The following is a 16,674-nucleotide window of genomic DNA, read 5'->3' as shown; positions in this document are numbered from 1 at the left end:
ACAGCATCAGGACATTATGGGCCTGAGCGAGGAAACAGGGGGATTCGGGTTTGAGATAAAGTCTGTCTTTTAGCAGGTTTAAGACTTTTTATAAATTAATGACCAACCACAAAGAGATACTTTAACATACTGTACATTGCACTGATGCACTGAATTTCACTGGCTGAACCCGTAGCATTTAGCAGAAGTGATCCAGAGTCCAATTGTCAGTCTAGCTGTGATTTACAGTACAAAAACCTTATCCAAATTTATGAAAACAATAACAATATATGGACATTTGTATCCATTCAATAGTCAGAGGAAAAATCCTCATTTAACCACCTCAATCTGAATATACAGGTCCAATCTAAGTGAGATGGATACTGTAAATCTTTCATTAATCTGTTCTAATTAATGTTAGCTCCTAATAACCATGTAAACCAGGGGTGTCAAAAATATGGCTTGTGGGCCAAAACCGGCCCACAAGAGGATCTAATCTGACCCGCAGCATGAATTTGCAAAGTGCAAAATGTGGAAATGTTCAGCATGGTTCCCAAATGCACCATTTTCTTGTGGCATTAATGATGTGGACAGGTGTCAATCTGTTTGACTAGCCATTTAGTGATGTTCAAGTTAACCTTACTGGGTAACCAGGTGGGTGGGGCCGAGAGGAAAAAGACGGAGCGAGAAAAAAAGACACTGCTAAAACTTCAAAGTTCAATAAGCTATATTTATTTACGTTAGTGTGATTTAGTTACGTGTCTGCTATGTACAACTTAGTGTATTTGTTTTCTGGAGAGACTGAACGCTCAGTGGGAACCTTTTTCTGTCGGGAATTCTGCTTAATTGATGCTAAACTGTGACCACACTGTGAACTGTTGCTAGTTAGCTCCTCGTGCTAGCAGTATCAGAGACTTATTCTTGGGAAACACTTACTGCACCAAGCTGCTGACAACCTACTGGATGCTTATGAACATGGACGAAGCCTGAGGACGTGTTTCTTCACCACAGTGACGGGACACTGCTGAAGGAGGGGTTTGCCAAACTATATCTAACAGCACTCTGCATACCAGGAACTGTGAGTACTGTTAAGACACTGTGAACTGGATTCAAATGAGCTCCAGCATGTGCGCCAATGGTTTGGTACTATACATTTATTAATTAAGAATCTCTTCAAAATTCGTTTTTTTGTTGTTCTGATATTAAATTCAAAGGTGGGGCCACCTGGTCAGAAATAAACGTTATCTGTGCTTCTAGAGGTACCTTTGTGATAATGGATTTCCTGTTAACTACTAGGGACCTATGGGGCTACAGTGGTTTTGTTAATGTATGGGAGGCTGAGCTCTCATGGCAGCATGGCTGTATATGAAGCTAACCAGGTCTCTCTAGAGTCATACATTCTAACTGCTGCTATACACACACATCCCAAATTTAACACTTTAGCAGACCCATCATCCATTCATATCCCATGCAAAGAGTGATTACTCAGAATAGTTTTGAGGTGGTTTACCCACCCTAGTGTAAAATAAGAGAACAAAGTGCTACAAAAGTAATTGCTATTCCTAATTTATCCACTGTTTTAGTAAGAGTAGCAAACAGAACACAACATCCAGAACTAAACGGCAGACAGCAATAAAACTGCACTTTATTGTAAAGAAATTCAAAGCTGTTCATAAAATGTTTTGTAAAAAAACAAATAGCTAGTTAGTTAGCACTAAAACAAAGGAAAACATTTGGAATTGTTGTTATTTATAGGTTATATGTTACTGGTCCGGCCGACTTGATCAAATTGGGCTGCATGTGGCCCCTGAACTAAAATGAGTTTGACACCCCTGATGTAAACACTTGAGCTGATAGTTTTTTTCTGGTTGGAATAAACACATTCTTTCTGAGCATGTTTGCCCCACGTGGGGTAAACATCAGGTGATAAGTTTCCAGGAGGGACAGAAACATGGAGGTAGCAAAACAACCAGTTGTTCAAACAAGTGTGAATAAAGTTGTTTTGGGTCAGTTAAACATATATATGTTATCAGGTCATTATATTTGGTGTCCATTGAAAGAGTTAAGTTTGAATCTGTAATCAGAAGGATTTCAGTCAGGTTGAAGAAATACGACATGTTGAATGCATACTTTTTTTCTGATCTATGCCTAAAAGCAGTCACTTAACTTAGAAAGGATTATTCACGTACTATTATTACATTCTGGAGTAGTTAGTGGGATTATGTGTCATAACTTCCAATCCTTGCAGTACATTACTCTGGAAAAACAACTACATCAACAAAGAAAAAAATGTTACAATAAAATATAGAGACCAGAATTAGTTGATGACTGAAAATTACCCAGGAAGTTATTCATCAGACATATCATTTTAGAAATGATCAGATCTTGGTCACTAGGAACAAAACGGACCAATGAACAGACCTCCTACAATGAATAATTTAGATGTCTAAAGGCGCCAAGTGTGGCAGTCAGTGATGGTCAGGTCCAATGAAACCAGGTGAGAGCTGCATGCTACAGTTAAAAAATCATCAGTCCTTCAAAATGACTGGTAATTAAATAAATAAATAAATATGGGTAATTGCTCTATAGCAGAACAAGAAACACCAGACAGTCATGAGGTCAAAGGTCATAACAAATGACAACTTGTTAGCTTAGAGGAGGTAATGGAATATATAATTTTCTTTTAGTTAAAGTGAAACCACAGCAATCTTACAAAAAAGTTTCAAAATTACTCTTTACATGTGAAATATCCAAAAACAAACAAATGTTAACTTCTTTTGGGACACTTCACAGGTGAGACATAACAATTATGTGTGAAAACATTAATTTTCTTGCTTGATTTCTTGGTAAGCAACGGCTAAACAGAAACCGACATGCAGTAGATAGACAGACTTACCTTGCACCCCATGCACAGTCTTTCTTTGTCCAGCCTCAGTAAACAACAGAACTGAACTGAACCCTGTCTCTGTGTCTCTGTCGGTGTAATAGTACCCTGGTGCCACAGTAACCCGGCTGGAAAAAAAAGTTCCACAACAGCGTTAAAAATTCAGCAGTGGAATCACAGTTATCTACCTCCCTCTGTGTGTGTGTGTCAGAGCGACAGCAGAGGAGAAACAGATATCTGAGGAGGCTGTATGAGTGTGTGTGTGTGTGTGTGTGTGTGTGTGTGTGTTTGTGTGTGTGTGTGTGTGTGTGTGTGTGTGCGTGCATACGTGCATGCGTAACGTGTGTGTGTGTGTGTGTGTGTGAGTTTTATCAGTGCGGAGGGTGAGCTGGTTTCGGAAACATTTTGGTCACTTCCTGTTCGACCTAAAAGACACAGTTTGTCATAATGAAAACCCAATTTACATAATATTATGTGCATGTTTTGTTTTCACTGTGTTCATATCTACATAAGTTAACTGTAAATAACACATATTATTAACTTGCCAGCAAATTAAGAAACCAGTTTGCTGTTGTCCTAATTAGCTAGTAACATTAGCAACCAACCAATTAGCTGGTAAGATTAGTAACAACTCAATGAAAACATGGGTTTATTAACTCCTTATTAACTAACTGATGAAGATACTGGTTTGACACGAACTGCTAATCTACCTGCTAGTTTACTATCTAGGTGATGAAGACACTTTTGTAATGAGCTAGCTGACAATGGACCAGCTTTTGCCAAGTCACTTCATAATGTATAACTTATACAAAACCAAAACACCAGATGACCAGCTAGCTAGTAGCAAATAACATTAATAACTTGCTAATGAAAACACAGATGAATAGTTATTAACTAAATGATGAACGTACCAGTTTGGTCAAAGTTAAATAGCACATTATAAACTGATAATTTAACTACTGCCAAACTGACACTGGTACACTGTTACAAGCTAAGTGATTAAGATACCCAGTAACTAGTAGTAGTTACAATGGACTAGTTACTCGCCACTAGTACTAGTTACTACTTGGTTACTAGTAACTAGTAACTAACTAGCAATTTGATGAAGAACTAGAAACAAGCTATTGAATTGACATTGGACCAGTTTAAGCCAAATCATGTATAGCATAGCCTATTGTTATAGATTTAAAAAAAGAAACACAACCTAGATGATTAAGAAACGTTTAATAAGTAACAATGAGGTCATCTGAGGAGCGTGAATGTACTATATGTACAAGTGATGCAAACTGATTAACATAGCTACCAAGTGTTTTAACAATATTTCAAGTGACACTATGCTGTATGTCACATTAAATTGTTAGTTTAATTTATGTTTCTGTTAGAAAAGAAAGACAAGATGAACTGTTAAAATGATACAAATGAAAATTATTCTCATACCTCATGAAAATACGCATTACTATCCAGTCTGTGACAATTATACAGTTTTGAACTATTATAATAACCAATAATTACTTTTTGTTTAGTATAATTTTGAACAGGTCTTTTAACGTTTATCATTCTTAACTTTTTATTCCATTTCTGACAGAAATGAGTTTCCATAGTTTACATATAAGCTGAAATGGAAAATCAGATTATAGAGGACCAAACATGACTTCCTCTGTGTCAGTGTGAGTGTCCTGAGTGAAATTCAACACATCACAGATGTTTAGATTTTCGTCCACCCCCTCAGTTTGAAAGTTTAAATTTAAGAGGAGGAGCTTCCTCCTGCATCCTGCAAGTTCAAAATTCAGTTTGCTAAGCAGCACAGATGCCAGTCCCTGATGAATAGTATCTTTATTAGTCAACCAGCTGCTTCAGTCCCTCTGTTCAGACTGATATTATTAACTGACACTCAGATGAACTTTGCAAAACACTGTTTGAAACTAATTTCTTTAATTTCAGTTTTTGCACAGTTTACAATGGTGAAAGATTAAGATTTTTAAGACACAGAATTCCTAATGTTAGAAAGAGGTTGACAACCCTGTTTTTTGAGTTTGCCAATCATCAGCTGAACTGTACAGCAAGTTAAGCTAGCATTAATTTCATGACTAGTTCCAACTGACTTATTTTGATAATGAGAATCCTGTAAAAGGCTCTGTGATAGCACGCTAAAGTACAGAAGCTAAAGCTAACAGATCCAAGTAAACAGCATCCTGATGAGGACATAATATAGAGGACATGGAAATAAATATGAATCAGTCCTGCACTGCATTGTTAGAGTTGTATCATGCAGTTAGTTTAGGTGTAAAACTATTTTATACTTTCTCAATGCGCAAAAAACAATGACAGTATCATGCAGAGGTTACATTATTATATATACAATCCAGTGTAAAGCCTGATACACACACTGAACAAGTTACGAAATGTCCTTGTTGTCACAAATTGTACATTTTGACATTAACATATCCCCTTTTGTATATTTTATTGTTTTTCTGTTTTAGTTTTGGCATTTAACCTGATTGATGATGACCATAATGAAGGTCTCTTGAAAAGAGAAATAACCATATCCATAAATCAAGAATAACAATCCATTTCCCACTAATTGTAAACTCTTAAACACTTTCTAAATGTTTAAATAATTGCTGTAACAAGACAGCAAGAACATCAGCTTCTAATCTTGGAGAATTAAGAGAATTAAATTAAACATTCTGATTAAAATTAAAAATGTCCAGCTAGAAATGCAGACCAGACCATATGGATATGACTGTAATTATTTGGAATATGGACCCCTGCTGCCATCACATGGCCACAGAGGGAAATCATCTACTGCAGTAACTCCTTAGTTTCCTCAACTCCTGCTCCATTAACAATGAATAACACCATTAATAAATAATCAAATACATTAGTCGAAGACACAGACATAGCTTAATTAAAGTGTTCAAACAACAGTGAAATTGGTGATCAACATTAAGGTAAGATAATTGTCATAGCTTATATTTTACTGGAAAGATGTTTAAAAAAAATGTATTTAAAAAATATTTTAATAATATGGATTTTTTTTAGCTTATGATTCATTCATTCATTCATTCATTCACTCATCTTCTGTAACCACTTGTCCTGTGAAGGGTGAAAGGTCGCGGGCGGGCTAGAGCCTATCCCAGCTGTCATCGGGCGAGAGGCGGGATACACCCTCGCCAGTCTATCGCAGGGCTAGCTTATGATTTGTCCAAATAATATCTTGAGGGTGCACTTTGGCCTAAGAGTAGTTGGCATTTCCCACCATTTAAAGAGTTTTTAACAAACCAAGCAATCAAATAAAATAAAATAAAAAAAAACGATTATAAAAGATTATAAAATTAATAATTTGTTGCATTCATCTCAGTCAACAGTGAAATCCTGCTTACACAGTGATGTTTATGATATAAAATATAAAAGTGCAAATGTCATAGAGGACATTTTTCCTGCACTGTTAACTATTTTTTATTTTTTTTTTCAGTGCATTGTGTGGATATATTTATGGTCAAACTGACAACATGATTAATGAGCAAAACAACAAAAAGACATTTCAGTTAAAAAACTATTTGATGGATTCATCTTTGAGAGGTTAATCAGGCTTTATAGCTTTGTGTCTCATCATCATCCCAACTGGCACTAGAGGCAATGCCCAGAGAGGACAGTGAAAGCTGGGTTGCATGTGACTTCTGAGAGCAGGGGTCGTCGCTTTTATCCTGATCGATGGGATGAGTAAGAGGGGGAGCAACTGGAGGGGCTGACATCAATGAAACATTCATTCATTTTAAAAGTAAAAGATAATAATCAATAGGGAAATGATAATAACAACAACATTTTTGTTTAATATAACTGGAATTCATACTTACTTCTAAAAGTTTTTTTCTCATGTAGAGCAGAAGCTCCAAAAGCAGTCCACTGAGATAGTTTGTTGTGGACAACATTCAGTGCTGCAGGAGAGATACAGACCTACGTAAGTCTTCACTACACAAGTTACTCAAAATGATGCATGTATATTTTTCTAGTTTAGTCAGACTTTCAAACAGAAAAATGAAAGAAAAAAGGACAGAAAGAAAAATGCTGTAAAACTTCCTGTTCCTGTCACTGACAGAAGGATAGAAAGATTTTAAACTTGTGACGAAATGACTTATGATTAACTAAAAGTAAAGGTTTTATAAAACGTTTTAATAAACGTATAAACCAAAACATCATATTGCTACAGCCCAATTAATTTCTCTCTACAGTCTGTCAGTTGAAATGATAAAATATAAAAGCTGAAATATAAAAGGAGGAAGACTCCCTCTTCTCTGTTCTATGAAGTTGTGTAGAATTAGATTTAAATTTGTAAACTTTTGCACCTATTACATTGATTTTACAGATTTCTCCATTGTTCAACTAGTAAATATATAGCTTTCCAAATGAAGGTGCTGTTCTGTTGACTGACATCTTAAAACGCAACTAACAACAGCTCATTTCTCATTAACTCCTTTCAGTCCGATTCAGTTCATCTTGACTTTCAGACTCCTTTATACTTCTTGTCCTTCACCTGTCCACCTATTTCAGTGCTTTGAATTAATTTCAATTTCAAATTTTTCAATTTCAATTTTATTTATATAGCAAACTCCACACAGAAAGGACCCAGTCGGCCCATGGATTTGAACCCGGGACCTTCTCACTGTGAGGCATCAGTTCTAACCACCGCCCCTTATATAGTGTCACTAACAATACAAATCGTCTCAAGACGCTTTACAAAACCCGGCCTTAAAACCCCCAGAGTAAACCTGAAGGTGACGGTGGCAATGAAAAACGCCCTTTTAACAGGAAGAAACCTAGAGCTGAACCCAGCATATGGAGGGACCCATCTGCCTAAGACCGGCTGGGTAGAGACAGAAAAGAGAAAAGAGAGAGGATAAGGGGAACAAGATAAACATACATCTGTCATACATACATGCATCTGACTAAAGCGTCCATGTGGAATCTGATGATACAAACTGATGATGTTACGTGACAGTTTGAAAATGTAAGAGGAACCATATCATCATAGGCAGGATGGAAAATTGTTCATTCAGGTAGGAGTGGATAACTGCAGGAGGCCATGAAGACTGGGCAGGTTGATGAGACCACGACAACAGACGTAGTATGGAGCTCCACAGGAAACACACAACTCCAGGCCAGAGACACTCACATCTGACAGTTCAATTGCTTTCAGTCTTTGGACATTAATTTGTTCTACGACCCCTTTCAGCAGCATGTCCACTCAAATAAACTGCTTGGTTTTGTTCCAGTACTTCAGTCACTTGAACTGTATGGTCTCAATGCGGGGACATTTAGTTGCTTATGGCTCTGGAAAGATTTGGTTTGAAAACACCTACCTCTGCGTGGAAGAGAAGCAGCCTCTGAAAGTCCTGGGTCTGATCCAGATTCTCCTCCGAGTTCCTCCTCGGATTCTTGCCTAACTTCCTCTGTGGATTCTCCTCCAGATTCTAGTTCGGCTTCCATCTGGAGAAAGACTCTGTCCAGCAGCTGGTCCAACAGCTGGCTGGCATGGTCTGGGTTGGTCCTAACAGTTAGTAGGTGACATGGTTGTCCTCCTGAGATCTGCAGCTCTGTGAGATTTCTGGATAGATAGATAGATAGATAGATAGATAGATAGATAGATAGACTGGTATGTGCCAGTGCCATGATTACACAGACAGGAGGAAGATACCCTTGTATAAATAATATGAAATACATAAAATACATAATTTGTAAGCTATATAAGTTATGCGATATACTGTGTGTATGTGTCAATATATGTCTTTGTAAGTGTGTCTAAAATATATATATAAAAGTAACACAGTCAGGTTTTTGCAGCCAGAGTCCAGTTGTATCCTCACAGGGAGATGTTGTAAAGCCATATGGCCTGAGGACAACACACCCTCCTTAACCTGTCCATGGAGCAGGGCAGAGACAGCAGCCTGTCAGCCAGGAGGTATTAGACATCACTCTGGCTCTGCCCCTACCACAGAGCCAGCACTCCTTATGAGCCTGTCACATGTGCTCTTCTTCTTAGAGCGGTTTCAGTCATCCAGACTGAATCAGTTTGTGGCATTTGCAAATTGTTTTCACTTCTTTTCTCAGCGAAAAAGCTGAAGCTGATCATCGAAACTTTAACCCTCCTCATTGGTAAAAGCTGAAGAAATGAAACACATGAAACAGGATCTGTTACGTGGACAATTGCACACTATGAGCTTTACGGACAGTTTCTGCTGACTGGTCCAATATTCCTTCCTTCAGCTGCTGACTGAACCTTTTTTAACACTGCATCATGTTCTACTTAAATATCAATGAGGCAACATTTTTGTCACTGCCACTGCATCGAAATATGCAAAGTGCACTGGACAGCAGTTGTTCTGCTCAGATTTACACATTTTGTTGTATTTAAGTCAGATCTGACTTATAAAATTACATACTTGTTTAAAACTAAAGCTGAAATCCAGAGCTAATAGTCACAAGAACCTAATAATAATAATAGTCTTTCCTCCACTGTAAAGAAATTAAGTCAAGGTAGTGTGGATGCCTTTGTTCTAGCTGGGACAGTAGCTCTACAAGGAGACTCTCCTTGTTGTTAGCTCTAAACCCCTGGTTAAGCTCTGTATAGACCACGGTTAATATCAGGTATTGTGTTCACTAAAGGTTAACAGATCTTATGTAGCTGCTGCATGTGAAATACACAAACAGAGGCTTCAGTCAGCCATTGTCCCAATATTTTTACACAGTGTGGTGAATGTCTATTTTATCTTGATTATTTTAAAGGCAGAGTTAGACTTTTGAGCAGGAACATCAGGAGCATTTAAATTTGAGCAGTTTTTACACATAAAATATTCCTACAAAATAACCTGAATTGACTTTGGATTGATGTTGATATTACTGTAAAGAAAATGTATAATTATTATTATTATTGGGGGCGGCACAGTGGCGAGGTGGTTAGCACTGATGCCTCACAGCAAGAAGGTCACCGGTTCGAATCCATGGGCCGGCTGGCCTTTCTGTGTGGAGTTTGCATGTTCTCCCTGTGTCTGCGTGGGTTCTCTCCGGGTACTCCGGCTTCCTCCCACCATCCAAAGACATGCTCATTAGGTTCATTGGTGATTCTAAATTGTCCGTAGGTGTGAGTGTGAGTGTGAATGGTTGTCTGTCTCTGTGTGTGGCCCTGCGATGGACTGGCGACCTGTCCAGGGTGTACCCCTGCCTCTCGCCCGATGACAGCTGGGATAGGCTCCAGCAGACCCCCGTGACCCTTAACAGGACTAAACGGGCATAGAAGATGAATGAATGAATGAATGAATATTATTATTATTTTACCTGTTTCTGTTGTGTTTGAGGACCCAGCAGAGGAGCAGCAGCACCATCAGAACCAGCAGCACAACCAGCAGGGACAAGACGAAGAGGTCAAAGCTCAGCTGACGGATCATTGTCATGCCTGAAAAGCACGGGGCAGCGATGTGCTCTGCTTCTTCACACTAGACAGCTGTTTTGGGGGAAAAAAGTAGAGCCCTGAGGTTTATTTAAGGCATGTTTCTTGACCGTGGAATCAGCTGCAGAGAAAACAATCTTCCACAACAGATGGTCTTTGGATATCAATGTCCTGCGTAAAAATTAACCTCAACAACTGCTATCTTCCATGATAAGCGACAAACACTTGTTTATTGATGCAGATCATTCATTCATCTTCTGTAACCGCTTGTCCCGTGAAGTGTCGCGGCCAATTTAGAATCACCATTGAACCTAAACAATGAGCATGTCTTTGGACAGTGGGAGGAAGCCGGAGTACCCGGAGAGAACCCACGCAGACACAGGGAGAACATGCAAACTCCACACAGAAAGGCCCAGTCGGCCCATGGATTTCAACCCGGGACCTTCTTGCTGTGAGGCACCAGTGCTAACCACCTTGCCACAGTCTGTCAGTTCAGATCGAAATATATATATATATATATATATATATAAACAGGACAAAGAATTTAAAAATTAAATCAGAGAAAGGATCCCTCTTACTTTTCTTATTCTATAAAAAAATAGTTCTGCAGATTTATTGACAACAGCAATGCTACAAGTTAAAAAAATATACAAAAAATTCTGATTTTAACACTTCCTATGTCCCACAACAAGCATAAAATTTGTTTATTGATGAAGATCATGTGATTGGCAGTAAGGTCTCGTCTTTACAGCAATTAAACTCACATTCTGTACAAGAAACATTTTCCTCTGGTTGCTTTGTTATGGGTATAATGTTATAAAGCAGCTCTCAAACTTATAGCACTTAACAAACCTCCAGTGAAATACATCTACAGTATATAGAGCAAAGAACAGCGTAAAACTTTTTGTCTTCAAGCAGATTTAACGTACCTGTTTATGATTCTGTAGTTGAAGGAAAAAATCTTTGTTGTTCAGAAATGCTCAGCAACTTTTAACCCTCATTCTTAGAAAGTTGAAAGAAAACATTCTGTCCTTAATCCAGATACATTTTTAATTCAGACCGTGGTTGAGTTTTAAAATATTTAAGGTAAAATTAGGTAAAGGAATATGACTTTCAGAGGCGTTGCAGGTCATACCTGCTCAATTTCTTTCTTTAATTACTTTTATAAAATCATTTCCAATGTGAATGGATGTGATATGTAAATTTAAAAGTAAACAAAACTTTAACCTTATTTAAATGCAATGATCACGGTTTATAACAGCACCATCTAGTGGACAAACTGGAGCTGAACAAACTGAAACGCTGACCAACCTCAACAGGAAACAGCAGGCGTAGCATGTTTTAATCAGATTTAAATGGATCAGGAAGTCAGTAAAATCCTTTACAAAATAAAAACTCGACTCAATAATTCAACAGGAACAATGTACAAGAGAATAATATTTAAAAAACAACAAATCTTTGTCTCTTATGTTTTATATTAAAGCACCATTAAAACACAACATTTATTGTTATATTATTTTTTTGGTTCAATATTAAATATCACAAATGAATACTTACATTCTGATTCACCCTGATAGACAATTATTAGGCACCATGATGATATAAATAACGTTTTACAGCAAAGATAAAAAACACAAGGAGGATGAGAAATGAAACAGGGGGGCGCTCTAAAAATGGTTCTGAATACAACAGTCACTTATGTACATTGTGTGTGTGTGTGTGTGTGTGTGTGTGTGTGTGTGTGTGTATGTATGTGTGTATGTGTGTGTGTTCAAACAGCATTATTGGTGGTGGTGTTATTGTTATTGATCTCCATCCTGCTGACCAGTTCAGTCACCAGCTGCTGCACGGTGTGAGAACGCATTCGGCCGACCTCCAGGACGCCCTCATGGTTCACACTCTCCGTGTCCTCGTAACTCTTCACCACCTGACGCAAATCAATCAATACATTAGTCACCTGATCAATCAGTCAACCAGTTGATCAAACAACCAAACATATTTCAAGTGGACCGTTGCAGGTTCCGTTGTATTGATCAGCTGAATAATTAGTCCATCAACCCTTGTCAACAGATTGCTGAATATAAAAGCTGTGTGTTACCTTGTTGGTGATCAGAGAGAGGCCAAAGACTCTTAGACCGCAGTGAGTTGCCACAACGACTTCAGGAGCCGTACTCATTCCTGGAAAAAAACCAAACAGCGGAGCTTCTTATAATAATACTTCAACTACTATAGAGTTAGATTGTTGATTCTGTTAAGTGTTCATCTATTCAAAAAAGGAATGAAATGCCCGCACTCTACTCAAAACTCCCATATATTTATTTGTGTTGCAACGTTTCGACCCGGCTGGGTCTTCTTCAGGCAAATGGTATACAGCAGTGGCTCAAGCATATATATAGAGCATATACCTGCTCAGCTGATCATTCATCAGCTGAGCCCATTCATACTGATTATTACCAAGGCCTTGAAGGCCTAAGTATCACCTCATTCTTCACACATGTGTCACCACATAAGACAATTAGTGCTAAAAGTACATATACAGTTTCACCACAATAATGATAATTTAGTTGCAACACAAATAAATATATGGGAGTTTTGAGTAGAGTGCAGGCATTTCATTCCTTTTTTGAGTTCTAGTTACATTTGCCCTGCACCTCACCGGTGGGGATGTGCACACTACTATAACTACTTGAAGTGTTCATCTATTACCAATCAGTGACTATAGCTTACAAATTTGAAATAGGAAAGGTCCATCAAATCTCATTGCTACTCTCCCGGAGATGAATCCCTTAGATTTGAATGAATTCATAATCTTTCCTGCAGCACCACAAACTGTACATTTTTGTCTCCAAGTGCTGGTATGACTAAAGGTGGACCAGAGACGGTGCCAAAAGCAGCAGTTTCTGTAATGGCCACTTGAGGCTGTCTCTAAAAGTGAGTCAGTCCCTATGGATGCACATGTTACAATGTCCAACTTTACAGGAGAAGCAAACATCCTACAGCCTGGTACAAATAAATATGTTTTGGCCTGTAGATAATTTCTCCCTCTATGTTAACTGAAGTCTGACAGTTATGCAAAATTAAGGGCGTGGCTGCTTTCAGTGATCATTGCTCAATACTGCCCTGCTCTACCAGGAAATGTTAAACATTGCACTTAATTTTCTTTCTTTTTTTCCTACCCTCACAGAGCAGTTGTCAGTGGCAACTGTCAATGATCATGATGTCACATATTTTTATAACTAAAACTAAACTTTTCTAAAAAAAAAAAAATTAACACCTGAACATACATCAGCATCATTATAACTCCCTAAAATGACAGAAACTATCCTTGAAAAATAATTTAGTGTTTTAGTCTGGTATAAGTCCCATCCGCTAACATAGAGGAGGTGGAGCTTAGCACATAAACTGCAGTAAGCCACCAGGGGGAGCTCTACATGCTTTGGCTTCACTTTTGAGGAACTGTCATGGCGTCCACTTTTCTTACACTCTTTGGTGCCACATCTGGAAACCTATGAATGCTCATCTGGAAACCTTTGATTGATTTCATGGATGGTTTGTCTTTCTTTATATACAGTCAATAGTAAGAAATAACTGACGCGTTTCTGTAGTGGACCATACGGTTTCAGGAGCCACTAACAGTAATGTCAGTCTTGATTGTGTGTGTGTCAATCGTACCAACAGCATCCACTCCCAGTCGATGCAGCAGTCTGGCCTCAGCGATGGTCTCAAAGTTGGGACCGCCCACCATGGCGTAAACGCCCTCCTGCATGAACTCGCCCACTCCCAGCTGCTTGGCGATCTCCATTGCTAGGGAACGAAGGCCTTGGTCATAGCAACCAGACATGGCTGGGAAGCGAGGCCCAAACCTGTAAACCACAAAAAAAACAACAACAGTAAACAACATGATAAACAGTGGAAGCAAAAGCCGCAGGAACAATAACAACACTTTAAAACATGAGCATAAAACATCACATTATAACAACAATCTGTGTTACTTGTCGTCGTTGGGTCCACATAGCGGGTTCAGACCAACCAATCCGGGGAAGTTGATGTGGTCTTTGATGATCATGATGTCCCCAGGCTGGAAGCCATCGGCCAATGAGCCGGCAGCGTTTGTCACGATCACAGTCTCCACCCCCAACAGCTTGAAGACTCGAACCGGAAACGTCGTCTGATGGATAAAAAGACAATATTTCATCACAACCGCAGTCATCATTTCTCTCTTGGGAAGAAGTAGCCTCCTGTTTAGGTTTGTTGTCATGGAAACGGTGGTTCGTCATGATTTTCTTCAGTTATTTGAAAACATTTTTGCTTCTAAAGATGAGTTACATAACCCACTTATCAATGTGATTTACTACATTTTCTCCTCCAGTATAAAATGTGTCTTGTGTTCGTTCAGTGGTTTTGTTGTTGTGATGGAGTGCCACCTAGGGGCGAGTCAGGTATTATCAGAGACACATAAGAGTCAGTGTGTGTGTCTGTGTGTGTGGGTGTGTGTGTGTCTCTGTCTCTGTTATATAGAAGGAAACAATAGCAGTATTGAGCAGTCTGCTAAAAGGCTGCATGTGACCAAACTCATGCAAGACTGGAGCTTGCTTCTCACGCACACACACACACACACACGCACACAATAGTACAGGTTTGGTCTCATGTTGCATGACTAAGCTTGTTTAATCAGCTCACTGTAAGTGTGTGTGTGTGTGTTTGTGCAGTGTGTACATGCACAAACGTATTTGTGTTTATTGTGGGTATTAATTATTTAGTTAGACGCGCAGCTCCTAATCACAAGCTAATTTGTGAATATAACAAACACTTAATTGTGTGGATTGATACTTTCACACTTGGGTTTAGGGTTAATATTTGTATCTGGCTCGGGAAGGAGTTCAGGAAGGAATGCATTATGTAACGTCTAAACAGACATCTAAATGTGTGTGTGTGCGTACCTTGAGGAGTGAGTGTCCTTCATACATGTGGAAGCGACCCTGCATGCAGACACAGGTCTTCCCTTTCAGCTCCCCGAAAACCAGCCGGCCAGCATGACCCTGCACTGCAACACACACATAGTCAGGATTACAATGAAGAACAGCTATAGTGATGGTAATTACCTCACAGGCCTTTACAGTCGGATCGTGGAAAAAAGTGGATTGTTTCCTCTTGTTTCCTGTCTTTGTGCTAAACTAGGCTGAAATGTCCCAACAGTTAATATTCATGAACGTTGTTGTTTGTTCTGTTTCTTTGCCACACTGCATAAATTAAGACAGATTTTCATCCTGTAAATGTCGCCGCCTACAAAAGTGCAGTGGTCTTAATTAATTTAGTCTGTGTTGCAGAAAACACCAGCTTCTAACTGAAATATGATTTGTGAAAAAATAACTATTAATCAAAAAACGAAACTATTGTAAAAGGTTTTACACTTTTGAATCAAAGCTTTTGATTGATAATACCTATACTGTCAGCTTTGATACATAATAATATAGATGTTGGTATTAAAATGAAGCAGTATTTCCAGGGTACCTGTGCTCTGAGGGAAGCCTGGTATGTCAGAATAAGCGAAGGAGTCTTGACACTTGAGGGTGTCAGCGAGCATGCCCAGTCCGGACCCGCAGATGATGGCCACCTGAGGGCGGTGCCTCGTCTGAGACTTCAGCCAATCAGCCGTCTTCTGGTATTCATCGTGACTACAGAGACGGAGGGAAAAAGACAGGAGGAAATTCCTTCTTAAATAATGGAATTAATATTAAGAGCAGCAGTGTTACCAAGCAGATAACTCTGGTCACATGATGAGGCATCACCATCATCATCATCATCATCAGCACATATTACATTTCTTCATCTTGTTATGTGGATGATCACGCTTCCAATTTTGCTTTAAATCACCTTGGATCAGTTCCAAACCATTTATTTTGAACTAGATCAGACTTTTCTTTTTCTCATAAATAAACTAATACGTTTTATAATGCTCCCTGCCGACTGACTCTCACCGTCTCACCTTAGCACCAAACTGCAGACAGGCACAGCTTGTGGGGAGATGGTGAAGAACAGTGAACAGTGAAGCATTTAGCAGAGAAAAGGCCAAATATTTCCCTTAAGGAGCTGGTACAGGGACCAAGAACTGAGCTAAAAGGCAGTGAATTTCGGACCTACATTCATCAGGTGGACAAACGCTGAGCTTGTGGTTACAACATGGTAAGTTGTGAACACAAGATCTATGAATCTATTAATCAATCTATCTAGATGATATGTCAGTGTTCTGTAAGAAACACACATTTTCCCTGCGTCCAACAAGCAAACCAAAATGAAGCGGTTATTGCAAGTTTAAAAAAAGTCTGTGATAAAAATGTACAGTGATAGTCAATGAGTTTACACAGGC

The 16,674-nt window shown here is 38.8% G+C and overlaps 1 protein-coding gene across 1 annotated transcript; it reads right to left on the bottom strand.

Annotated features, from left to right (window-relative positions):
- Window positions 1–11,736: 11,736 nt before the first annotated feature.
- On the bottom strand, window positions 11,737–16,454 carry pnp4a (purine nucleoside phosphorylase 4a). Its single transcript, XM_084542127.1, has 6 exons — window positions 15,819–16,454; window positions 15,248–15,351; window positions 14,300–14,475; window positions 13,980–14,170; window positions 12,406–12,485; window positions 11,737–12,234 (listed from the first exon to the last, which is right to left on the bottom strand). The coding sequence occupies exons 1-6, from the start codon at window positions 15,889–15,891 to the stop codon at window positions 12,079–12,081; spliced, it is 780 nt and encodes a 259-aa protein (XP_084398253.1). The 5' UTR covers window positions 15,892–16,454; the 3' UTR covers window positions 11,737–12,078.
- Window positions 16,455–16,674: the final 220 nt, after the last annotated feature.

This window comes from Chelon labrosus (assembly GCF_963514085.1).
Source record: "Chelon labrosus genome assembly, chromosome: 4".
Classification (NCBI taxonomy): Eukaryota; Metazoa; Chordata; class Actinopteri; order Mugiliformes; family Mugilidae; genus Chelon; species Chelon labrosus.
This window is presented reverse-complemented; position numbering and strand designations above follow the sequence as displayed.

What these genes read in the sequence shown, in the direction of transcription:
- pnp4a (XM_084542127.1), bottom strand. Translation starts at nt 15,891, where the DNA reads ATGCTCGCTGACACCCTCAAGTGTCAAGACTCCTTCGCTTATTCTGAC. An exon ending in AAGGACACTCACTCCTCAAG is followed by an intron (nt 14,476 to 15,247) that starts GTACGCACACAC and finishes TTTATCCATCAG; the next exon opens with ACGACGTTTCCGGTTCGAGT. An exon ending in ACTGGGAGTGGATGCTGTTG is followed by an intron (nt 12,486 to 13,979) that starts GTACGATTGACA and finishes GTTTTTTTCCAG; the next exon opens with GAATGAGTACGGCTCCTGAA.